General features: G+C 53.0%; 1 protein-coding gene across 4 annotated transcripts in view; it reads left to right on the top strand.

The window, feature by feature from the left end:
- Positions 1-24,653, top strand: part of LOC101612920 (PWWP domain-containing protein 2B) — a 76,179-nt gene extending 51,526 nt beyond the window's left edge. For 2 of the 4 annotated variants that reach the window (XM_045141669.1, XM_045141668.1), the window contains 2 exons: positions 8,366-9,756; positions 23,910-24,653. In XM_045141669.1, coding sequence (XP_044997604.1) covers positions 8,366-9,756; positions 23,910-23,923 — 1,405 coding nt within the window. In that variant the 3' untranslated portion in view covers positions 23,924-24,653. Of the gene's footprint in view, positions 1-1,484; positions 1,610-8,365; positions 10,062-23,199; positions 23,217-23,909 lie in introns of those variants that run through there. The other 2 variants (XM_004669648.2, XM_045141671.1) reach the window with 2 other exon arrangements.
- The last annotated feature ends 912 nt before the right edge of the window (positions 24,654-25,565 follow it).

Below are 25,565 nucleotides of genomic sequence, written 5' to 3'. Positions count from 1 at the left end.
CCAGCAGCCCATACCTGGACTGGCTGGGAGGGGTCATTGCAGCCTGCATTTCTGCTCCAAAGTCCACCTCAGCTAGCTCTGGGAGGGGGCTTGGGTAGAAGACATTCAGAAAAGCGCCCAAAACCCCTGGGCTGCCGCCCCCGCCCTTCCCTGTGCTCCCTCTCCCGCTCCCGGGCCGGGAGACTCGAAGCTGACGGAGGGCGAGGTCCAGCAGCGGCTTCAATTGTCCCTGGCCAATGGTGGTGGACCCATAGCAGGTCAGAGCAGGGCAAGAACCCTACTAGGGCTCAGAGGGGCGGAGCCCAGTAGGGCAGTGATTGGGACAATCCCGCTGCCCCTCCCCGCGCCTCTGGTGTTGGGTTCAGGGGGTGCTAGCCAGGCTTAGGGGCCTGGATCGCCCAGGGACGTGGTCACTGCAATAGGCCTGACCCTTGGGAGACGAGGCAGTCACCGGGGTAGGAGAACTGTACATAAACGCTAGCGCTCGTGGAAGCCCGCAGATGTACCGGTGGCGGTGTCCTCTGGGCGCAGCGACCTCCCATTGCTCCCCAGCCTGACCCCCTCCGGGAGCCAGGCTGAGCGCGCCGGGGTGGGGGGGGGGGCACGGTCGCTCTCGCGGAAGCTGTTCTTTTCACTGTACACCGAGGAAGGTGCGCTGCAACGCCTCGGCCCCCGCGACCTGGGAGGTTTGGATGGAAGTATCCCCCACGCCAGCCCTGGTACCACGACACTCCAGAGCGGCCCCGAAACGGGCGCGCGCCCTCTAGTCGCCCCGGGAGGCGCGGAGCGCAGCAGGCTGGCCCTGTGCCCCGCCTCTCCCCGCGCGGCGAGGACACTAGGCCGCTGTAGGGCCCACCAGTACCCCTCAGCGCCCCGAGTTTCCCCTGCCAGGCCTGACTGGCTTTCTGCGCACGCTGCCGGGGACTGCCTCTCCCAAGTGTCCAGTGGTCACCGGAGCCGGGCATAAGGGACGCTGCAGGGGTCCCCGGGCACACATCCGAGGCAGGGGGACCCCGGGGTGCAGGACGGGAGGGGTCCCGGGCCGTACCGAGGGAAGGGAGTGGCCCTGGAATCAGACCAGGAAGGAGAGGCCCGGGGTGTGACCTACAGCACAGGGGTGGGGGCGGGACACCGGCTAGGGAGTGTCCCCGCCGCCCCCCGGGCTGCGGGCTTGCAGGGCCTCCTGGGTTAGGGAACGCTCGGGGCCAACGTGGCGGTGAGATTAGGGAGCCCTACTCCCCGCCCGGGGCCCAGGCCATGCCCTCGCCGCCCGGGCCGCAGGGCAGTCGCGGGCCGCCGGGCGCACGCCGCGCACCGCCAGCCCCGAGTCGTCCGGCGTCCGGGAGCCGAGCCCGGGGCCGCGCGTCCCGGCCGGGCCGGCGGCGGCGGGCAGAGAGCTTTGTGACGTCAGGCGGCGTCACGCGGGGCTGACCCGGCGGCGGCGGCGGCGGCGGCGGGCGGGGGCCTCTGGAGGCGGCGGGAGCATGGAGCCGCGGGCCGGCTGCCGGCTGCCGGTGCGGGTGGAACAGGTCGTCAACGGCGCGCTGGTGGTCACCGTCAGCTGCGGCGAGCGCAGCTTTGCCGGGATCCTGCTGGACTGCACGAAAAAGTGAGCGTGGCGGGGTCGCGGGCCCGGGACCCTCGGAGTCCCCGGGGCACTCGCCCGCCCAGGACCGGGTGCCGGCTCGGGGCGGCGCGGCGAGGCGCCCGCTTTCGGTTTCCGCCGGGCCGGGGTTTCGAGGCCCGCGAGCCGGCCGCTGGTCGGGTGCGAAAGTGGCTTTCTCCCGAAGTCGCCGCGACTTTCGGGACGGGAGAGCGCGCGGCCCGAGGAGGGGCTGCGGTGCGGGCCGGGAGCTCGGGCAGCCGCGCCTGCAAACTCCGCACATCTGCCGTAATTAACGCACTTTTCTTTGTTCAGACACACTGTTGAATTCGGCGTTTTGCAGAATTGTGATCCATTCCCGAGGGGCAGTTGCTTTGGGGCTTCACCTGTCACTCTAGGGGTTGGGGCGGGGGCTTGTCTCTCTCGCGGGTCCCCGAGGCTTGTGGGAGTGGCCCGAGGCGAGCAGTGCGCTGTGCAGAAACACCGCTGCGGGTCCGGCAACCTCGCCTGGGAGTGGAAGATCCAAGTTATGGGGCCAGTGTCCCTGCTGGAGGGTCGTAGTGGGCTGGGGCCCAAGACCACCTGTGCACCCCTGCAGGGGCTCCTGCAGCCCAGAGCAGCCTCCCAAACACGGTGTCACATGGCAGTGAGCTGTCACTGTCGGATAAATGATTAGGCATTAATCAGGCTGCGACTCTGTTCCTGCTGGGCTTTATTGTGCAAGTGGGAGGAGGGAAAGGCTCTGCTTTCAAAGACCCAACTTTTTCCTTCCCAAAGCCCGGATTTCAACGGGGGGGGGGGGTTGCACAAAGCGGGGGCCTTCTTTCCTTAACAGTTACCCTGCTGACATTGTGTCTTCATTAGATGTGCCAGAAGCCATTTATGCACAAGTCATGTGACTTAACATATGGCCTCCTGTGTGACGGGTGCCCCTCTCATGTTGGTTACCACGAGAAATGCCTGCAGGATGGTGTGACACTCAGAGGCTGCAGAATAGCCACCTGGGAACTGCCAAGGAGCCCCTCCCCCACTGATGACTGCCCTTCCCTTCCTAGGCAGGTTGGGTTTGGTCCTGGGCCTGCAGGGCTGCCCCCAGTAATACCCGTGTATCCTGCTCTGGCCTTTCCTTCCTGGAGAGCGAATCTGAGGCAGATGCCTCCTACTTCACTGGCCCCTGGGCTCCTGAGGTTAAACTGAGGCAGTTCCGGCTTGTCTCTGGGTATATCTGCAGAGGTGGTGGGCTCCTCACCCTGGGGCCCATGGCTAACCTGCAGATCCACATCCCATATATGGGGAAAAAAAAAAAAAAGCAGGTTGCAAGGAGCCCAGGCATGTGAACTGGCAGCTATAGGCTGTGTGGGCGTCAGTGCTGTGGGCAGCCATGTTCCACTGTAGGCTAGAGGCTAGGCCTCCTCTTCTGACTTTAATGACACCCGTGTCCTTGAAGGGAACCTGCAGATAAAGTCCTGCCTTCTCTGTCCCTCAGGATCTCTAAGACTTGGCCCTGAAACTGCCTCTGCTTCTACCCACCCTGGTCTTTCTTTCCTGTGGATCATCCCTGGTTTCTGCTTCCAAAGCTACTGTTGTACAGCCCTGCTTGTCAGACAGGACTGAGGGAAGCTTACAGACTGCCTGGATGTTATGGACAACAGAGCTCTGCCTTCAATCTGGAGGTTTCATATGCTGACCTGCTCTCCCAGGGTGCTGGCAGTGTAGGCATCAGAGCAGCTCCCCTATTTTGGATACAGATCCAGTAACCTGCCTGCCTCATGTAGTTTCTGATCACTGTTATGTCCCCCTTGCTGGATTGTAACTCACCTGGATGACCCCATTCACACAGGCTCCTAGTGGGAGGAGCTGAGACTGAATCCAGCCTCCACCAGCATTTATTGTGGAGCCAGTTTGGGAGATGGCATTTTCTCCCTTTGTTCTCTTCCCTGTTTGCAGAGGGCCCAGGAGCACTAGAGGGCTGGGCCCAGATCTTCCCCTAGCTGTCTGGTACAGTGCCCAGTGCCTCCTTGCATCTGCATCTTGAATCTGTGGCTGGGCTGCTGTGCAAGCTCTCTGCTGCTCCGGCTGCCTGCATGTCAGAGCATTCTGGTACATTCAGCTGCTTTGAGCCAAGGAGTGGGCTGAGCCCACCCCATGCTGCCTCCAGGTCCCTATTTACCAGCAAATTTGAGGATTCTTTCTTGGAACGGGGATTCCTGATGCAAGCCATGTGTGAAGAGCTGGGCTGGGCATTGTTCTGTGGCTGATGTGGATGTGGATCTGTACTGTAATTAGGACCTCAGGTGTCATGGCCCTGGCTGAGGGATGGCCTGAGGACAGCAGAGGAGCTTGGATGGTAAAGAGCTGGCCTCACCAGCTAGGCCTGCTGACTCATGGTCTCAACCCTCTACCTCTAAGCTATTGCATCGTCAACTTACCCAGCTAGGAGCTGCCCATGATGCATTATCACACTAACCCTCTTCCCATCTGCTGGGAAGATCACAGAGACATCCTCTGTGATCAGGACCCCAGCTACTCTGCCTGTCCCCAAGATGAATAGCAAGCACCATGTTCTGTTCTGGAATATACTATCTAGGCTGGAGGCTCAGCTACTGGTGGGTACTCCTGGGACAAGTCCCTCAATGACCACGAATGAACTGGACACAAGAGTTGCAGTAGTACTAAGAGGTCCTCCCTGCCTCTCAGCAGCTGGAGGAACCCAGGTGTCTTATGCATCACAGCTGGGGACCTGGGGCAATGCCCAACAGTGCTGGTCTGGGGGTGGCTTTGTGGAGCTGTAGGAGTCTCCATGCAGTGTGCATGGCCATGACATGGGGCCTCACCTGAACTTCTAGGGGAGCCCCAGGGCTTAGGCAGAGATGGTGCTTATGAATCCATGATGCTGGGGACCCTACCCACTCTCCCTGGGAGATCTGAAGTCAGTGCTCAGGGTTTTCGGGCAGGTCTCCTTACATGCTCTGGGGAAGGGGCTACTCTGATATCTAGGTGTAGCTTGTCCTGCTAATCTGCTCACTCTGACTCCTGGAGCAGAGACTTCTGTGTACTCAGCAGGCTTGAGCAGCCCACCCTGTTTCCTGCAGGTCCTTCCTACTCCTGGTACTGTACAGATTTGGTCCTCCTGCTCACTATCTGCAGAAAGGCCACAGGAACTTTCTAAACCAAACCCTCGTGAAGAGCCCAAGGTGGGGCCTGGGGTGTTTGGACTTGGGCCTTCCTGGGGCTGCGAGCTCCTGGCAACAGGACTGTGTGGAGAAGTTTCCATGGGCTCCCGCCCAGCTTTGCACATCCGCATGCCTCTGATCTGATCCAGGAGCATGTTGACTCAGCCCTCAGGCAGCAACAAGCACGGCTTCTGCCACCAGGAACTGGTGGAGGAGGGTCTCAGGTAGACGTGTGGTGGGTGCAACTGGGTAACCTGCAGCCCTGTGGACCCTGGGTCTGCCTGCAGATCAGGGAAGCCAGATGGAGGTGACTGCAGGCAAGGGGCAGCTCAGGGTGCTGGCAGATGGCCAAGGGCTGTGCTCTTCCTGTCTGTGGGCCAGCCTCAGCCAAGCTGCTTTGGGTGGTAGTTGAGCCAGACATGCAGGTGAGTCTCTGGGGATGTGGCTCATCCACTGCTGTCCTGCTGAAGCCAGGCTTCCGAGTCCTCTGCGTTCTGTTATGGGTGGGAAGATTCAGTGGCCCTGGAGTCCTGAGTCTCTGTCCACTTTGGGACAGTATAACTTGCTGTTGTTCTTTCTTTTTAAAACAAACAAACATTTTATTAGCTAGGCATGGTGGTGCATGCCTTTAATCCCAGCACTTGGGAGGCAGAGGTAGGAGGATCACTGTGAGTTTGAGGCTACCCTGAGACTGCATAGTGAATTCCAGGTCAGCCTGAGCTAGAGTGAAATCCTACCTCAAAAAACAAAACAAAACAAAAAATTTATTTATTTATTTATTTCAGGGAGAGAGGAAGAGAATGCATGAGCACCAGGGGCTCAGCCACTGCAAACAAACTCCAGACGCGTGCACCTTGTACATCTGGTTTATGTGGTTTCTGGGGAATCAAACCTGGGTCCTTAGGTTTCCCAGGCAAGCGCCTTGACCACTAAGCTATCTCTCCAGCCCCCTAACTTGCTTTTGGATGTGCTTTTCTTCCTCTTAGAGCCTTATGGGCTTCTCAATCCTGCCTCCGTTTCCCTAGCTTTTCCTGAAAGCTGAGGTTCTTTGTCCTGCCCTCAAGGATACTATATTGAGATTTGCTTCTGGCTCCACCCAGTTTTCTGCAGAAATGCTGGCTCCCACCTTGGCGAGTCATTCCTTATCCCTACCCTCATGTCTCCTCTCTACTCAAAGTTAGCCTTCCCCACCCAAAGCTGTATCCACTTGACAAGACCTCACCTCGTCCTCTCACTTCAGTGGGCTGTGCCAACCCAGAGGGTCCTCTGTGTTTGAAACTGGCCAACTTAGGTCACAATATGGCCTCGCTTGAGACTGTTGAGCCTTGGGAGCTGTAGGCTGCTGCACACTACTATGGGCCCCAGGCCGGAACAGTGTTTGGCTATTCTTCCCAAGAAAGGTGACCTGTGCCATGACCATCTCCATCCCTGGAGGGCAGTGGACCCTGATATTATGGGACTGTTCACCTGGGGCAAGCTCAGCTTCATTGTCCTGTATGTGAAGTGGGCTGCTAAAAGGTTGAGGGAGTCAACATTTCTGCAGGGGCCCTCTGCTTTGAGCTTTGCCAGCCTGGGGTGATCTGCTGTTTACCCACTAGGCAGGCCTTGGGTGTGGCCCAAGCAGAAGCAGGGCGGCAGCTCCAGGAAGGAAGAATGGCTGCCTGCTGCCAGGGCCATGGTTGTTTCTGTCTGGCCAGCTTCTCTGGTCCCTGAACTGTGAGAAGGGACCAGCCCAACCTGTGTTGGTGTGTGGGGCCCTTGACCCATATCAGGCTCTGGATTTTATTTTATTTTATGTTACTTTTTCAAGGTAGAATTTCACTCTAGCACAGGCTGACCTGGAATTCATCATGTAGTCTCAGGGTGGCCACAAATTCACGGTGATCCTCCTACCTCTGCCTCCTGAATGTTGGGATTGAAGGCGTGCACCACCACGCCCGGCTCTGGGTCCTGGCTTTGTAACTGAGTGCTGTGTGTCCATCTTCAGTATTCATAGCTCCCCTGGGGGAGCTGGGCCTTGAAGCTGAGCCCGTGAAATGCCCTCAGCTGCAGCACCTATCAGGAGGCCAAGCAATGGGCAGAAGAGGACTAGAAGGAAGAAGGACTGGAGGGAACCCCTAGTCATGGCTTGGGTGGCTATGGAAACTGGCAGGAAGTAGACTTTGGAGAAGGAATCTTGATATCTGGTCTCTGATCTGCCCTGCCTTTCAGTCCAGCTGCCAGTTCTTCCATGCAGCCTTATGGCCTTTTCCCTAGCCCTGTTGCCTGGCCAGGGCACTGTGGTCTCCAGTCTCTGAAGAGAGTTTTTTTTAAAAAAAATTATTGTTACTTATTTATTTGAGAGAGGGAAAGAGGCAGTGTGTGTGTGTGTGTGTGTGTGTGTGCGTGTGTGTGTGGGGGGAGAGAGAGAATGGGCACACCCCTGCAAACAAACACCAGATGCATGTGGCACCTTGTGCATCTGGCTTACGTGGGTACTGGGGAATGAAACTGAGGTCCTTTGTCTTTGCAGGCAAGTGCCTTAAATGCTAAGCCATCTCTCTACCCCTGAAGAGACTTGCTTGCCCTCTAGACCTTTCTCAGGGACATCTGAGCTTTGCACCAAGGCTGGTTGCTGATTGCCCATCACCCTTTTAGGAACACTGATTCCCCCTGGGACAGGTGTCCCAACTTCCCCTTTGTCCTGCCAACACCTCCTTACCTGAGGACCCATGGTAAACACAGAAGACAGGGTCTAGTAGTGGCAGGAGAGCTGATGACCCTTCTTCCTGGGGCCATGAACCATTTGGGGTCCACTGTGGGACTCTGGGACTTTGGAAGGTTGCAGAGCTCCTAGGGTTTTGGTTTTGTCCCTTAGTCTATGGAAGGTGGAGGCTATGGCACACATGGTTCCCACCCTGCACACACAGACACAAGTTAGACACCTGAGACCAGAGTGATCCAGGAGATACTTTGAGGGCCCAGGAGTCTTGCATGGGAGTTCCCAGCAAGCTGAGCCCCCAGCTTCTCTTGGAAAGGAGGGAAGGGAAAGAATAAAGCTTAATGAGCAAGGGTCTGTGTTCTATAGGGCTGACCAGAGTAGCTAGAGTCCCTTTTAGGCCAGGCCATGTCTCAGCACTCAGATGTTCTCAAACTTCCTGGGATCGTTCCAGCCATGAGTTTCCCTTTGTGCTCATGAACTGAGATTTCAATACTTTGTGGCTTTGTGGGGTGGGATATGTTCAGTGGTTAAGGCATTTGCTTGCAATGTCTGATGACCAGGGTTTGACCAGTACTCATGTAAAGCCAGATGCACAAAGTGGCACATATATCTATAGTTCGTTTGCAGTGGCAAGAGGCCCTGTCATACCCATTCCCCACCCCCCGATCTTTCTCTCTGTATTTGCAAATAAATAAGTATTTTTTTAAAACAAAGTAGCCTACAAGCCATGTGTCTTGGGACATGCCCAGGAGCCTGTGCACCTGTTTAAGGCAGATCCAATATCCTGGACAGGAGTCTGGCAGCATCCAGACCTGATGGAGCTAGCCAGAAAGCAGGAGCTGCTAGAGTTGTGCCCTCATTGTCCTTACTCTCTGTCCTCTCTGCCAGGTCTGGCCTGTTTGGGCTTTCTCCATCCACTCTGCTGCCTCTGGTTGATGATGCCGCTGCCATCAGCTGTGATGGTCAGATTCCTGAGGAAGGAGGCCGGGAGACAATGCAGCTAGGGACAAGCCCACTGCCTCCATCACACAAGGACAAGCCCCCTGAGAAGGACCAGCCAACCAAGACAACAGGTCCTGAGCCACCTCCACCCCTTGTGCCTCCACTGTCTGCTGGTAGCCTGCCTCCCTTCCCTCCATACTTTGAAGGAGCCCCCTTCCCTCACCCACTGTGGCTAAGGAACACCTACCAGCAGTGGGTACCACAGCCTCCACCCAGAACCATCAAGAGGACCCGGAGACGACTGTCCCGTAACCGTGACCCAGGCAGGCTCATTCTGAGCACTATCCGCCTGCGGCCACGCCAAGTGCTATGTGAGAAATGTAAGAGCACCGTGAGTCCCCAGGAGGTCAGCCCCAGCCCCCTGACCACCCCCAGGGCTCGCCGGAGGCTAGGTAGTGGCCCAGACACGGAGCCCCGCAGGCCAGAGGAGCCTGAGGACAATGACCCCATGGCTGCTGCCACAACAAGGAGGAGCAAGAGGGAGAGGCGGGAGGACGACAGGACTCTGGGAGAGCAGGTCCCTCGGAGCCCTGTCATCAAGATCTCCTACAGTACACCCCAGGGTAAGGGCAAGGTGGTCAAGATCCCTTCCAGAGTGCATGGATCTCTGGAGCCCTTCTGTCCTCAGCAAGCTCTGCAGAATGGTGGCCAGGACTCTGAGGCACTGAGGGACGTGGAGCCCAAGGGCAGCGGAGACCGGCCGCCCAGCTGGCCTTCAGCCTCCATCCCCAAGCTGAAACTGACTCGTCCTGTGCCTCCCATCTCAGACCTGCCACCTCCCAAGATTCGCCTGAAGCCCCAACCTCCTGGGGACGGCAAGCGTGAGCCCTTGTACCGGGCAGAGCTGGTGGAAGAGGTGAATGGGTGTCCTCGAGGCCCCCGGGCTGGCTCACCTGCCCCATGTGCTGATGGCTCTACCCACAGGCTGGAGGACTGTGGAAGCTCTGGTGAAGATGATGGCCTTAAGAGGTTTCCTCATGGGAAACAAGGACATAACAGCTTGGCTTTACTTGTCAATTGCCCTGAAAGGAGAACAAATTTCAGCAGTGAATCTATGTGCAGCAGTGATAGCCTGGATGAATCAAAATCCTCAGGTTCTGAAGTGACATCTCCAGACATGGGGGACCTGTCTTCGGGCAACGGTACCTCTGCACCTTCCTCCTCCAGTGATGCACGCCAGATAGTCCCTCCCCTCACGGTCAGGCTGCACACACAGAGCGTCTCTCAGTGCGTGACCGAAGACGGAAGGACGGTGGCCGTGGGGGACATCGTGTGGGGTAAGATTCATGGTTTTCCTTGGTGGCCCGCGCGTGTTCTTGACATCAGCCTTGGCCAGAAGGAGGACGGAGAGCCCTCTTGGCAAGAAGCAAAAGTCTCGTGGTTTGGGTCTCCAACTACGTCATTCTTGTCTATTTCAAAACTCTCCCCTTTCTCTGAATTTTTCAAACTGAGATTTAATCGTAAGAAGAAGGGGATGTATCGGAAAGCCATCACTGAGGCTGCAAATGCCACACGACATGTGGCCCCTGAAATCAGGGAGCTCTTGACCCAGTTTGAAACATAACTTTGGTTCCAGGACCAGGTGAGTGTTACGATGCTGGGCCATAGCTATCCTTGAGCTAGCCACCCTGAGCTTGCATCTGCATTCAGGAACCAGGGTAGCTAGCTGTGTGGCTGGCTGCTATGAAGGGCCATCTTAAATATTGTCACCTGAACTCACTTCCCACTCACATCCCAGAAGAGATGCTTTAAAGAGGCCAGTTATCAGCCTCTTGTTTGTGGGAGTCTGAGTTTTGCAGTTGTTTTTCAAAGGCAGCTCCATTGATAGCATGACTCTTCTGCTAGGATTTTAGAGATGAGGGGTGCAGTTTGACCTTGGGGAAGGTAGAGTCCAGGGAGGGCCCAAGTCTTCTGTCTCTATGAGGGAGCTTCCTTCACTCTTCCTGAACCTTGGAGTAGTCTCAGGGCTCCTGCTGTCGGGATGCATGTCCTGCTGGCCATCTGTCTGATAGAAAGAAGAGAAGTGAGGAGAGCTAAACTTTCAGTGTGCCTACCTCAGCTTCCCAGGCTGGCCTCAGGTCTGCCCTCCTGCTCAGTACTCCTGTTTTCTTCCTCAGCTTCAGGTCAGATGTGGTCCTTCCTGAGTGACTCCATGTGGTGGCCGGATGCTCCCAGATCCTGGGGGGGGGGGGGGCTGCTTGGCAACCAGCTCCTGGGGGCAGTATTACTGCCCACTCTAGAGAACTGTAGTTCAGCAGCCAGTCCTCAGATGGAAGCTTTGGGGTCAGGGGAATCGCAGCATATGTAGTGAAGGAGTGTGTCACCATGTGGGCTTGTGTTAGCCACCATGTGAGCAGAATTAAGGCATCTTTGTGGTGTATCTGTGGCCACCATGTGGGGTGTCTAGACATGTAATGGGGGTTGTGATTGGCCTAATGGTGATACTCCTTGTCTTCCTCCCCTGCTGGCCCCAGGAAGCCTCTACTATTCTTCCTGGATGCTTGGCTTAACATATCACAGAGCCTTGCTGGCCAAGGGACTACCTCAGCTGGAATTGACTTGGTCTTGGTAACCTTCAGTGATTTGTCTGCCCAGGCAACCTGCTCATTCCACCAGCTTGGCATCACAGTTTCTTGGGTGATAGTCTTTCAGGCTTTAACAGAGTTAATATCTGGTTAGAGTAGGGGCCAGGATCACCTCTCAAGACTGTTCATTGCCCTGCCATGTGCTTTGGAAGTCCCAGAAGAGGAAGCAGTGCTGAGGGGCCAGTCCCAAAGCATCCCTGGGGCCCAGACTCTGATCTGGCCTCTTCCCTCTCTGCTGATTGGATATACAGATATGAACAAGCTTCTCTTCCTCAGCACAACTAACTAGTAGGTTAAGAGGTTGGGGGAGGGCTTTGTGTGAAATGTGACAGGTCAATAGGAAGTGGCTTCTGTATGTCTCAACCAGGGCACCCATGGGGAGAGTATCAGGCTGGGTAAACAGTAAAAGAAAGGTCAAATAACTTTCCCAGCCCTCCCCCCACCTGCCATGGCCAGTGGGACCTCAGCTACAGCTATACCCTGCTGGCTTGGAGCATCATTCACTTGGTTCTGCCTCACTGGGTGCCCCTCCCTTGTCCAGGCCCTCTGCTCAGCAGCTGGTAATCACTCTGGCAGTATAGGGGCTGAGGACCTCCCTCCCTCCACATGCCCCAGTTGTGTACCACAAGCCCATCTCCTGAAAAGGAATGGAGATCAACTCAGTGCTCATAATGTGGCCTTCAGTTCCAGTCACAGTGACCCATGCATGAGCTCTGGAGGCCCATTGAGGCCCAGGCTGCTCCTTGGAGAATGTAGCCTTGTTGGCTCCACATTATCCCTGTTTATCCGGAAGCAGAGGGAAAAAAATCTCACCTGACTGGTTTGTCTGCCCCATGGTCCTGGGCTGTGCCTGGACCAGCATGTACCCAGCAGCCTTTGGCCTTCTGGGGAGTTTGGGGCGCTGTCTCCCTGTAGTAGTCAAGTCTCCATGACACTTGCCTAATTGTGTTTTCATTTTGTGTGCTAAAAGCTAAAGGTGGAGAGTGAGGTTCCTGCCTGCTGGCAGGTCACATGCTTAGCCACGGTCAGAGCTGGTGTCTGCTGCCTGGTCTTCTTCCTGTGTGTATTGGGGTGGGGGAGTGAGGGGTCTCCTGGAGGACAAGTTTGCTTTGAAGTATCCATAGTGCTGTTGGGGATAGCCCCTCTAGCCTGCTCAATGAGGGGAGCCTGGGGACCTGGCTGTGCCTGAGAAAAGGATGTGAAATGTTGATGGGGCCCCAGAGAGGAATAGGACTGCTGTCACCTGGGAAGCTACCCAGGTTAGAGCTCAGGCTGAGAGGCCTGCCAGGGAAAGTCGTCTTCCAGGTCTGGCATACTCACTGTCTATGGCTGGTCCAGGGTTGCCATGCAGCTACCTAGGTGGGTATGGTGGGGACAGCAGCTCCTCAAGGTTTGTGGCTGCCTGTCCTATCCCCCCATGTTTTGGAAACAGTCACAGCAAGCGTAGTCTGGTCTTCTGTCTTCCAGGGTCACCTAGCTCAACATCCCATAATTGGGAGACCATTTACCCACCTTGAGCCCAGCTGAGGGGCTCACTGTGTACATCCTGAAGATCAGATCATGGAGATTGGCAGGGTGTGGTGTCACCTGTCTGTGTTTGTCAGACTCACTGGAAAATAAGTATGGGGGAGGACTTCTCCAAGTGACTCTGACCCAGGTTCACAGAGACCCAGTTTCCTTGTCTGTCACCAGGGTAAGCATAGCACATGTCTTATGGATGAGTAAGGGGCACATTTGACTTCTGTACCCCTCCCAAGCTAAACCAGGGGCTGTTTCCCAGGCTCCTGTGTGAAGTTGCCAGCTCTTAAGGGTTCCTATGTGTGAGAGCAGGGCACGTCCTCGTCTGGAAAGGGTAGACGTCTGCTTCAGCCAGGGGCTGCTTAGGCTCTGCTGCCTAGCTTGGTCTCTTCGGCTTCAGCGCCTGCTCATAGTCCATCTCCCAAATTAGCTGGCCTGTGCCTAGGAGGGGCTGGTGGGAGCCCTCAATCAGGACTTCCTTTTTTCTCAGTCCATAGTTGGTCCTGTCTTCCTCCTCTGCCTAGTAGGTCCCCCACCCACCCAAGTGCCCCACTGGATATAGGGATAACAGGGTAAGCAGCAAGTGAGAGGTCATGGGAAATGCCTGTGAATCAGAGTTCCCCCAGTTAGTGTATAATCACTCACAGGCCAAGAAGGAATAGACAAGGGCACCAGGAGCAGAACGTGTGGTGAAACTAGAACCTGGACTGGGGTCTGTGGAGACCTCCTGGAGGCAGCAACTTGAGCAAGATTAGGAAACGGGATGTAGAGGGTTATGGGAGACAGCTCCAGGGTAGGTTCTATTTCAGGTCGCTAGACTCTGGGAGCAAGGGTAAGTGCAGGACAGAACGGAGAGCAGTGAATAGATGATTTGTGCGGAAGCAACGTTGCTTCGAAGGCCAGTGATGGGGCTGGGGCTGGGGAACTGCACAGTGTGCAGTGTTAGCTGCTGGGACTGAAGGTGCTGCTGTCCCTACCCGAGGCCTGGCTGGAGGTGTCTTGGGTGGAAAGCTCAGAGCTCAAACACATAGGTTTGGGGGTGATGGGTAGATCTGGCTTCAGCATGACCTGGATGAGGACAGTGACCAGGAGATGGAATGTGGGAAGTGGGACCCTGCAGTGGCTGCTGGGGGAGGAGGCTTCAGAGCCTCAGCAAGGTGGTGGGGGGGGGGGGTAAGAAGAAGAAAGAGAGTGGCAGTGTGGTGGCAAAAAGAGGGTCCAAGGGAGTGTAGGCTGGCCACCTCTGGGAAAAGGCGGTTGGCCAGGACTAGAGGGGAGACCTTGGGGCTGACAGTGATGGGAAGGGGCCTTGTCCATTCCACATGCCTGCATGGCAGACGGGAAGATGAGAAATACCAGGTTGAAGGCTGCCCAATTCTACCTGGGGTCTTGCCAGAAAGTCACGGTGCATCTGTCCAGATATCCTTGAAGTCACAGGGGCTGATGGGGCCTCTCCTTTGCTGCTCTGGGAGCCCAGGCCCCTCCTGGGAAGAGCCTTGGAGCTGGCAGGAGGCCAGCGCACTGTGCCGGCTGCTGCGTGGGCTGGGAGCCATAGCACCTCCCTGCAGGGTGGACAAGATACCATCTCAGGGCCTAGCCTCCAGGAACGGGGGAGACATCACAGAACCCCGACATAGGAGGCAGACATAGGAGGGTCCAGCCTCCTGGGAACCCAGCCCCCAACCCTATTATCCAGGATGCAGAGCTTGGAACTTTCCCTGGGTGCACAATGCTCCCTCCCCCAACAGCTCCATGCCGGGGATGTTCTGCTTTTGCCAGGCTGTCAGGCTCCCATGATCTGTCTGTCCTTTCTGTGGCCACAGTAACAAACTGCCATGCACTGGGGCCTGGAAACACTTATTCATATGTCTTTGGTGTCAAGATGTCTGAAACTAAGATATGAGACAGGCCGTGCCCCCTCTGTAGGCTGGGTAGTAGTGCGGACATTGCCCCCAACCCTCCTGGTAGCCACATCCCTCCAGTCTGCCTCAGTAGTCTGTGGCTTCCCCTCTTCAGTGTGGGATCACCAGCTGCCTTTCTTTTTTTATTGTGGTATTTATATGTACAAGTATGTACTGCATGTGTGTGTGCATGTTTATGAGTGTGAAGCTACACATGTGCATGAGCGTGTTGAGGACAAAAGTCAACATTGGGTGACTTCCTCAGTCACATCCCACCTTATTTTGTAAACAGGTCTTTCTGGAACCCAGAGCTCACTGATTCAGCTAGACTTCCTAGCTGTGAGCCCCAGGGGCCCTTGTCTCTGCTTCCCCCTTGCTAGGGGGACATGCGTGCACCATGATGCTGGAGCTTTACATGGTTCTGGGGCCTAAACTTAGGCTGCTGTCATGCTTGCCCGACAGGCACTTTACCCACTTGAGCTATCTCCCTAGCCATACAGGCTGTCTTTCTAACAAGCACACAGTATAAACTTCTGGGCCCACCTGCATAGCTCAGTATGATCTAATCATTTCAGATATCTTTCATTTAGTTACATCTGTATCAGTATAGCATAGGAAGCAGCACTTCCAGGTTCCATGGGTCCTAAGCCCAAGCCTGGCGCACCATTTGCTCCTCTCTCATCCCCCTCAGTAAACATTACTCATGTACCACTTGAGCACCCACTTGCACTGGATCTATGCCCAGACTGGTTCGGGCCAGGGCCTCAGGGGCAGCTGAGAGACAAGGTGAACTTTTGCTGCCCCTAGGCTCAGTACTAACCTAATTCTGCAATAGCACCTTCCAAGAGACATAAGATTTGTACAGTGATGGAGGGGGCCATAGTTCCAGAAGGACCTACACCAGCCAGGAAGGCAGCAAAGCAGCCCATCCTGAGAGCATTATGGCTTCATGGCATTGATCTGGGAAAATAGTTACTGGTTGGGTGTGGGTCAGCATCACAGGGGCTGGTGCACTGCGCTGCCTGGACAGGAAGGAAAGCATGGCCCAGACTCCAGTGTGCTATGTGCAGTATCTCTGAGCTGAGCATTCCAAGCCAGCCCCCTCTTTCTTTCAGCACCTCTGCTCCTGGGGACGAGTTGTCAGCATTCCCTTCAGGGAATTCAGGTCCTCAGGAAGGTTGTAATTATTTTGTTCCAGAAGGAAATCTATAATTCTAAGTCTGCTGTGGGGGCTTATGTCGTCCCACTCCCTGGCTCCTTAACGCCTGTCCCTGCTTCTGCTGCCGCTGGGAATCAGGTGGGAACCTGCAAGCAGGCAGGGCAGTGCCAGGGAGACAACAGGGTCCAGCAGGAGTTCTGGTGTCCTGACCACTGTGAGTCTCACCCAGGCTCATCGGAACCTTTGCTGCCAAGTGTAGCCCGCTGTCTGTAGATGCCCTGATGTCTAGAAGAGTGCTCGGCTGGGCGTTTGGTTGGTTCCTCAATCTCCACCCTCAGCTCCAAATATTGGTCTCTGAAACCCCCTTGCCTCAGATTAATCTTGTAGACCCTGCCTCAGGCCATCTAACAAGAAGCTTTTTGCTTTTTTCTGATTACCAGGGTCCTGATGTGAGACTCTCCCTCAACCTCTCTATGAAGATTTCCAGAGTTCCTTCCCAGTGACTGTCCACACAGACAGTGGATTCTGGGGCTTCCCCTGATCTCTGTGGAGTTGACCATGTTATCCCCATCCACCACACTTCCTGTACTGCCTCCCCAACTCTCAGTGACTCTTTAGGGAGGCCTGGCCACCTCACATGTATGTAAGCTTCTCAGAGAATGGTAGGACACAGGGCAGATGTCCACTGGACCACAAGCTCTGTTTCAACCCAGTGCCCCATAACATGATAGTGTTGTCAGCATGTCCCACTGCTTAGAGCTACCAGTGTTCCTCTGCTACCCAGACTGCTCACTCTTGGTCCCTTGTCCCATCAGCCCCAGGTCTATGGTGATCACAGCATTTGGCCCTGCTTCCTGCCACACCCATCACCTCCTTCTGGTGCTCTGTACATTTTCTGACCCAGGCCTGGAATCTTCCTCTTACAAGAGTTCCTCTCTGAAAGTCCATGCCCGGATGCAAGACTGTTTCACACTCCCAGTTTGTTTTCTGAGTTGTTTCTTGGCTTTTGTTGACAGAGCTTGAACAGGCTATTTTTCTTTTCTTACACCTAAAGCTCTGACTCTTAATGATACTAACACAGTTACTAGTTGTACACATGTAAAGATGCATTGCTTTTAATAATGTGTGTTATACATGTGACATTGATTGTATTACAACATAGTAGTTTTAGGATATAAAGCCATGGGTGTCACCCACCAGGAGGGCTCACAAGAAAGTTGCCTTGATGCTAACACAGTCATCTAGGAGACTCTGAAGACTGTTTTGTCTGGGGTTCTGACCCTGTACCCTGTGAAATTTGTATCACAGTCCCACATTCCTCTATCTCAGCATCTTTGAGACAATTCCTCTCTGAGTCATGTCGTGACAAAAAGATGAAAATATGGATTTATTTCCTTTTACTTTCCATTTTTAGAGGCTCCTTGGCCTTAAAATCTCGCTGTGTTCTGTTGTGTTTTAGCATTTCCATGGCTCCCCTGCCCTTCCTGAGACTCCCATCCTACAGAGCCTATGTCCTGTTTTGGATGGTTTGTCCCTCTGTTTCAGCACCAGCAGCATTGTGAACACCAGCCCCTGAAGCCTGAGCAGCGCTGCAGGCCCACACAGACCCTCTCAGAGACCACCTGCTTCTTCCTTGCAAGCAGAGCCTTCTGTGGATTCTGAGCTCTGTTCTTCTCTGAGGAAAGCCTGAGGGTGTGAGCCTCCGGCCTTCTCCCAGTGGGGGAGATACAGTCAAGGCAGGTTTCTGGGAAGGCCTGGTGTCCTAGGGGTTCAGCAGCCTAGAGCAGCTGAGCTGGTTCTGCAGTGCTGAGCACAGCTGGGGAGGGGCCAGCCTTGTGGAAGTAGGAGAGGGGAAGGTGTTTTTGAAAGCTACTGCTATGGGGTACCGAGAGGGTCATGGCTGGGCCTGTCATCTCCTCCCCAAGGCCTGCTGTACATTTTCCCAATATGGGTGCTCACTGACGGCGGTTGTTGCCGTAGTTGTTGTCATCGTCGTCGTGTGTTTGAGGCTTCTTAAAGACATTCCCAAAGGTCATGCTGTGTGCTGCTCTGGCTGGAGGGAAGGACATAGCTTTAATTGTCTCCTGGGGTCGTGCTTCTCTACAGCAAAGCCTTGCCTTGTTCTGGGCCCCTTTCAGACCCAAGTGCTTATCAGAGGGGAAGGAAGAGTGGTTTCAAGGCATTTTGCCGCTCCTTCCCACTGTGAGAGCACCTGCCACTAAGTGCACAGAAGCTGGCCTGACCTTGCATGCAGCCCCAAGGTCATTCAGAGATTTGAGCCAGACCCCCTGGCCAGGGTGATTATCCCTACCAAGATGGGCTTCAGCCTAGCCGTCGGTCATCCCATGGGGTCAAGGTGGGTTACAATGGTGTCCACAGGGCCTTGCTGAGCCACCTTAGCACCAAGAGGACTGTGTGGTATAGCCACCAGCCAACTGCACATATGCCAGTGCTAAGGAGCCTAACAGGTGAGGGATGGGGTAAGCCTGTTGCCATTTCTCAATGTACACATGGAGGCACATACAAACGTGTACGTCAGCAGGCTCAAGATGCACACGTGCATGTATGTGCGCAGGCTCAAGACACACACGTGTATGTATGTGCGCAGGCTCGAGACGCACACATGCAGGCCCTCACTGCACAAAGTGGAGTATGGAGTAGGTGATGCTGCCAGGGCACCCAGAACCACATGCTTTCTGGTCCACATTGCTGCTTCTGGGGGTGTGTGGGTTGAACAGTGTCTCCCTAAGATAGACTCAAAACCTCACCATGGCCCCTGTCGTCTTACCTGGAAACAGACTCAAGTAATCTAGTTCAGATGAAGTCATCCTGGCATAGGTGAGCCCCAGTCCAGTGCCTTGTGCCAGCATAGGAAGAGAATGGACTCAGGTAGACAGGGGAATGGGGAGGCCACATGAAAACAAGGCCTTTCCTGGGCTGTTTGGTAAAGGTCAGGCTCTGCAATCCACTGGTCTAGAGTATGGGTGCCCTGTGGGGACACATGAAGGGGTGATGTCTGTGTTGTCCTGTGGAGCACCCAGCCCACTCTTTGAGGATGAGGCATACCCGTGGGTGGACTGTGTTATGCTGGATCAGACCACTGTGACTGAACCTCCAAAGAATGGGAGGCACAGGGCACAGGAAGTGAGGCACAACCTGCACACCTGAAAGGTCACTGTGCAAGCAGGCTATAGTCTCATCTGAGAAGACCTGAGAGTGCCACCAAGCAGGGGAGGCTCTTGAGTTTGCTTCTGTTTGCTGCAATTTCACTGAGTAGGACTTTTTTTGATTGAGATGTTTGTTTTGGCTTAGTCTATTTTTTCTTTTGCTTTTTTTTTGAGGTAGGGTTTTACTCTAGTCCAGGCTGACCTGGAATTAACTATGTAGTCTCAGGGTAGCCTCGAATTTATGGTGATCCTCCTACCTCTGCCTCCCAAGTGCTGGGATTAAAGGCATGCGCCACCACGCCCGACTTATTTTTTTCTTTCTTTTCTTGTTTTGGAAACAGGGTCTCACACTCTGTAGTGGCCTAGAATTCACTATGTATACCAGGATGGCCCTGACCTGACAGCTACCCTACTGTGTCAGCCTCAGCCACCCCTCTGCTGGGATTGTAGACCTGCACCACTAGACCTAGCTGGGTTGGGGTCTTGACCTGTGTAGACATTTGCAGGTACAGGACCCTTTGCTTACTTCTTTTTGTTTTTCCTGACAACTCCCATGATTGTAAACAATATCCCATGGTGTCCTCACTCTCCCCACTTGCCCCTTTGAAACTCCACTCTCTATCATATCCCTCCCCCTCTCAATCAGTCTCTTTTATTTTGATGTCATGATCTTTTCCTCCTATTATGCTGGTCTTGTGTAGGTAGTATCAGGTACTAAGAGGTCATGGATATCCAGGCCATTTTGTGTCTGGAGGAGTGTGTTGTAAGGAGTCCTACCCTTCCTTTGGCTCCTACATTCTTTCTGCCACCTCTTCTGCAATGGACCCTGAGCCTTGGAAGGTGTGTGTTGCAGTCAGGTTCACAATGATGGTAGAAATCATCCAGCTAAGAGCAGCTTGTGGGGAAAAGAGGTTTATTTTTTCTTACAGGCTCAAGGAGAAGCTCCACGATGGGAGAGAGAACATGGCATGAGCAGAGAGTGGACATCACCCCATGACCTACACAAGGTGGACAACAGGAACAGTAGAGTGTGCCAAACACTGGAATAGGGAAACTGGCTATAACACCCATAAACCCACCCACAACAATATACTACTTCCAGAAGGTTTTAATTCTCAAATCTCCATCAGCTGGGAACCTAGCATTCAGAACAACTAATTTTATGGGGGATGACTGAATCAAACCACCACAATGTGATTGAGATATTTCAGTGCTAAGCACTCCTCTGTCACTTCTTCTCAGCACCAAGGTGCCTTCTGAGTCATCCCAAGGTCACTGCCATCTGAAAAGAGAACATCTCTAACCAAAAGTGAAGGAGCATTACTTTATGGGTATGGACATTAAGAGAAGTGCTTACTGTGCAGTTTGGTGAACATAGATATACATTTAGCCAGACAGCAGCAGACGTTACACCCTTAGGACTCATAACTACCCCTGTTGTAGGTTTTCAGTATCAGGCATGTATTCCCTCCCATGGAGCAGGCCTATAGTCAAATTAGAAAGTGGTTGGTTTCCCCATAATAGACGTGCCACTATTGCACCTATTGGCTCATTTGACCAGGCTGGCCAAAATTTAAGGCTTGCAGTATCCACTCTTGGGTATCTTCATTGGTAATTTCTCTCTCTCCCATAGAACTGCATGCAGTGTGGCTTTTTCCAGCTTTCTGTCAGCTGGTCTACAGGAAGGAGGTTTTTAGCTCAGCTCCAGCAGGATTTCTCAGTGACCATGCAGCCCAAGTGTGTGGAGTCTTCAGCAATAGAGTCTTACCATCTAGTCCTGGTGGGAAACCAAGGGACTTGACAATGGCCTGTAATGTTTTGGGGGCATCAGGGACCTCCCTGGTCAACAACTCACTGGAAGGTATCCCATCCCTGGCACTGAAAATTTTCTAGTAACAATCTATGGCTCCCATGTGTTCCATTGTCCAAAATGGTAGGTTTCCATATGACTTCTTTTATCTTCTTAGATATTTTTCTTTTCAAATTTTTTTAGTAACAACTTCTATGATTATAAATAATATCCCATGGTAATGCCCTCCCTCTCCCCACTTTCTCCTTTGAAACTCCATTCTCCATCATATCCCCCCACTCTCAATCAGTCTCTCTTTTATTTTGATGTCATGATCTTTTTCTCCTGTCTTGATGGTCTTATACAAGTAGTGTCAGACACTGTGAGGTCACGGATATCCAGGCCATTTTGTGTCTGGGGGGAGCACATTGTAAGGAGTCCTACCCTTCCTTTGGCTCTTACATTCTTTCCGCCACCTCTTCCACAATAGACCCTGAGCCTTGGAAGGTGTGATAGAGATAATGCAGTGCTGAGCACTCCTGTCACTTCTTTCCAGCAACATGATGCCTTCTGAGTCATCCCAAGGTCACTGCCGTCTGAAAAGAGAAGATTCTCTACCAAAAGTAAGACTAGCATTAATATAAGGGTATGAACATTAAGAGAAGTGCTTACTGGGCAGTTTGATAAGCATAGTATATGCATTTAGCCAGACAGCAGCAGATGTTACACCCCTAGGGTTCATGACTACCCCTGTTTTAAATTTTCAGTATCAGGGATATATTCCCTCCCATGGAGCAGGCCTCCAGTCCAATTAGAGGACAGTTAGTTTCCACCATGACAGACGTGCCACTGTTGCACTCGTTGTCTCATTTGGCCTGGCTGGCAAAGTTTATGGCTTGCGGTGTCCACTGTTGAGTATCTTCACTGGTGATTTCTCTCTCCTTCATTGAACTCCATGCAGAATGGCTTCTTCCAGCTTTCTGTCAGCTGATCTACATGGAGGAGGTTATCAGCTCAGTTCCAACAGGATTTATCAGTGGCCTTGCAGCCCAAGTATGCGGAGTCTTCAGCAATAGGGTCTTACCATCTATTCCTGGTGGGAAACCATGGGCCTCAACAATGGCCTATAATGTTTTGGGGGCATCAGGGACCTTCCTGGCCAACAACTCAGTGGAAGGTATCCCACCCCTGGCACTGAAAAATTTCTAGCAACAATCTGCTGCTCCTGTGTGTTCCATTTTCCAAAAAAGTTGGATTCCATGTCATTTATTTATATCCTCTTAGATTTTTTAAATATTTATTTATTTATTTATTTATTTTCACAATTTTTATTAACATTTTCCATGATTATAAGAAATATCCCTGAGCCGGGCGTAGTGGTGCATGCCTTTAAACTCAGCACTTGGGAGGCAGAGGTAGGAGGATCGCCATGAGTTCGAGGCCACCCTGAGACTCCATAGTGAATTCCAGGTCAGCCTGAGCTACAGTGAGACCCTACCTCAGGAAAAAAAAAAAAAAAAAGAAAAGAAATATCCCATGGTAATACCCTCCCCTCCCCCTGCACTTTCTCCTTTGAAATTCCATTCTCTTAGATTTTGATTAGCCCTCCCTCCACCTTTCCTTTACTCAATCTCTTCACCTGACCTTACTTGGGCCTTTTCACCTACATTAATCTGTTCTTGTACTTAAATATATACAATACCATCCTATTAAGTCCTACCTCTCTCCTTTTCCCAAACTTTACATGTTCTCTCTCAATCATACAAATGATTGGACTTCTGTGTGAGTATGAAGAAAACTCAGTAGCAGAGGCTAGTCTGCTTGCTTCTTAACTCTTTCTTAGACATAAATATTGCTGTGTGGACTTTGAAATGTACCCATGGTCTTCCTCAACCCTTCTGCCCAGGGTCTGCTTCATCCCCCAAGAACCCAATAGGTACCATTTACCCCTGCCTACTTGACTAGAAGCCTCATGTTAGGAGATCTGGGGTGACCATACCACAAACAGGTTTTTTTTTTAGCAGAATACCAGCCTGACTCTCCCAGCTAGCCTATCTTTCTAGGAAGGAACTAGGCAATCACCAGTATGAATGGCAATGTGCTGGCAGGACTGGCTACAGTTGAAGGTTCACTGGGCCAATGTAGGCAGCAAGAGCCACAGCCCCACCAGGGGTCCTGTAGGACTCTCTGGGCAGTGGAAAAGCTTTGATTCCTACTTCACCTCATAGGAAGACATCCATGAAGGCACTTGCATCCATTACATTTTGTTTGTATTTGTGTTGTATATGATGCCTTTCTTAAGTCCACTGGTGCTGTGAAGTGTAAGGTGGTGAAGGCCATCCCCATGTTTATATTAGTGTTGCATATGATGCCCTTCTTAAGTCCACTGGAGCTGTGAAGTGTAAGGTGGTGAAGGCCATCCCCATGTTTGTATTAGTGTTGCATATGATGCCCTTCTTAAGTCTACTGGAGCTGTGAAGTGTAAGGTGGTGAAGGCCATCTTCATGTTTGTATTAGTGTTGCATATGATGCCCTTCTTAAGTCCACTGGAGCTGTGAAGTGTAAGGTGATGAAGGCCATCACTATGTTTTTTTTTTCCAGGTTCTTGATCTTTTGATTTGATGCTACATATGGACTCTTTCCTATACAAGATGGAGATTCTGTATTCTTCAAGTCTTTCTTCCTCAGCTACATGTGCAGACCTCACTTGCCAAATGAAATTCAGGATTTGTGTGGATAACTGTAGCCAGCCATGCAGGTCATGTAGAACTCTGCTCTCTGCAGTTAGGCATGTCCCCACTTCCTCTCTGATTAGCTTCATTGTCCTGCCACTTGCTCTTATGCATCTCTGAAGAGAGTTATATATGCTTTAGACATGTTATAATCTGTTGAGCTTTTATTGCTGCATCAACACCCTTGTCTGAAACACTGCAGCTTAGCACAGCAAAGTCTTGTTTGGCCTCTGGTCGGTCTGTGCCCACTAGGATGGTAACAGTGACCAGGCCGGAGCTGCAGAATGTACTAAGTGCTAGAACATCTGGCACTGATGTCACCCCATGCAACTAAGACCCTCCACTTTCTCCAGGCATGCTTATATCGTGGGCACAAAAGATGTGGGACCAAGAGAGGTGGGACCATGGTGAGGTCTTGTGGGAAAGCTGAGCAGCTTTGGGGTCCTTGTAGAGCCATAGAGACTCAGTGGAAGATTCTGAAGACTCATAGGAAGCACTGGTCTGGTGCTAGGACCCTCTAGGCTCTTGTTATCTGCATTTGACCTCATGATAACCTCTACCCTTTCTGCTTCCCCTAAGGTCACCGACGTTGAGGGTGCAGCTGCTGTCCTGGAACTTCTGACTTCCATCTGAAGGGCCTCAGGAGTCTTCTGGCTGGTGTGTGCAGAAATATGCTGGGCACAGTGTTCAGCCTGGTGGTATGAGGTCCCCAGAGAAGCAGGTGTGTGCAGGAAGGGGCCAAACCCAGGGCACTTGACTTCTCTCATCTGAATGTATCTGTTCCTGTGATTCAGGCTGCAGCATTCATGGCTGGAAATGGCTTGGAGCTCGGGACATGCTTGCTGCTTTGTGCTCCAGCAGCCTCCAGGCTTGGGCATCACCAAGCAGAAGCAGGGCCCACCACCCAAGCTGACTGGCTGCTGGTGCCACACAGCATCCTTCTGGGCCTGGCCTTAGCTGCTCAACTTGAGCCATTCTGCAGGCTTGAGAAAACCACATTGCACCTGCGAGATTTCCCCTTCCCATGCCCTTGGACATGGGCTCTCTGTGCACTTGAGAGTTGGAACCCACTTGTGTCTGCCCCATGTTCCTCTCAGAGTATGGGTCCCTTGGGTGACCAGCCTGACCTGCAAGGCCACCTTGTCCAGAGATGCTGCTACTTCACCAGTACTGTGAGGGGGAGGAAGGGAAAGACCAACTCTGCCCCTTTCCTCTCTATCACTTTAAAAACCAAAAAGCAAAGAGAAAGAAAAGGAAGCTGAGTCTTCTGCTCCTTTGTTTAAATAAGAAGAAGAATAAACAGAAATCTGTGTTGAGACTCTTCCTGGGCAGCCCCAAAGTTGCCCTGCACCTCCTCTGCCTGCTCCAGGAGGCTGGAGTCCCCTGAGAAGGTGGTAGGGCTATAGCCACTTGTGCCAAGGAGGCATGGTGCCTATGATATCCCAGGTCATCATGTGAATGCCACACTTCACTCTAGGAGGGCTGCAGTTCCAGCCCTTCCTGCCTCAGGCCTCCCTCCCGGTTTTGTGTCCACCTTTGAATTCCTCTTGCACAGGGTCAAGGGGTGTGTGTGTGTGTGTGTGTGTGTGTGTTTCCTCTATTGGCAAAGTCTTCTATCTCCAGTTTCTTTTTCCTTTTGCTTCAGAGCCAAGGGACATCCTGAGACCATGTCTTGGCTTGTTCCTGGCTCAGCTGGACAATCTGGGTTCTGAGAACACCAGTATCCTCAGGAGGAACTGTGGGTAGAGGCACCAGATGCCTCCAAGGTCTTTTCTAGGCACAAGTCAGGTGGTCTGACTTGTAACCATCACTTCCTAGCCTAATGACTTCTCTCACATCCCTGAGGTTCTGAGCCTGCTCCTGGCAACAAGGGAAGGGAATAAGTTTTAAATCCTTTGTAGCAGGTAGAGTCCTAAACAGTTTCCCTGACTTAAGCCCCCAAGGAGGAAGTGATACCAGCCACTCAACCCTGAAACCTTTCAGGGCCCAACAGTCCTGAGAACCTTTGCAAATACACAGGTCTAAGTGATGACCTTCTTGAGAGAGGGGACTCTGAAGGAGCCTTGCTTCTGTAGACATGAGGCTAGGAGGGGAGGACTGGGAAGTCACCCACAGCTCTTCCCTGGGTGTGGCCTCCCACCCCTGCCCTGAGGTCCTTCCAAGAAGGCAGGGCTTTCAGTGCTGGAAGTGGCCAGGGGGGCCATTCCTGCTGCTCTTGTCACACCGTGCCGACCC

This window comes from Jaculus jaculus, chromosome 1 (genome assembly GCF_020740685.1).
Source record: "Jaculus jaculus isolate mJacJac1 chromosome 1, mJacJac1.mat.Y.cur, whole genome shotgun sequence".
Taxonomy (NCBI): Eukaryota; Metazoa; Chordata; class Mammalia; order Rodentia; family Dipodidae; genus Jaculus; species Jaculus jaculus.
The sequence above is the reverse complement of the archived record's forward strand: the minus strand, read 5'-3'. Positions and strand labels throughout refer to the sequence as shown.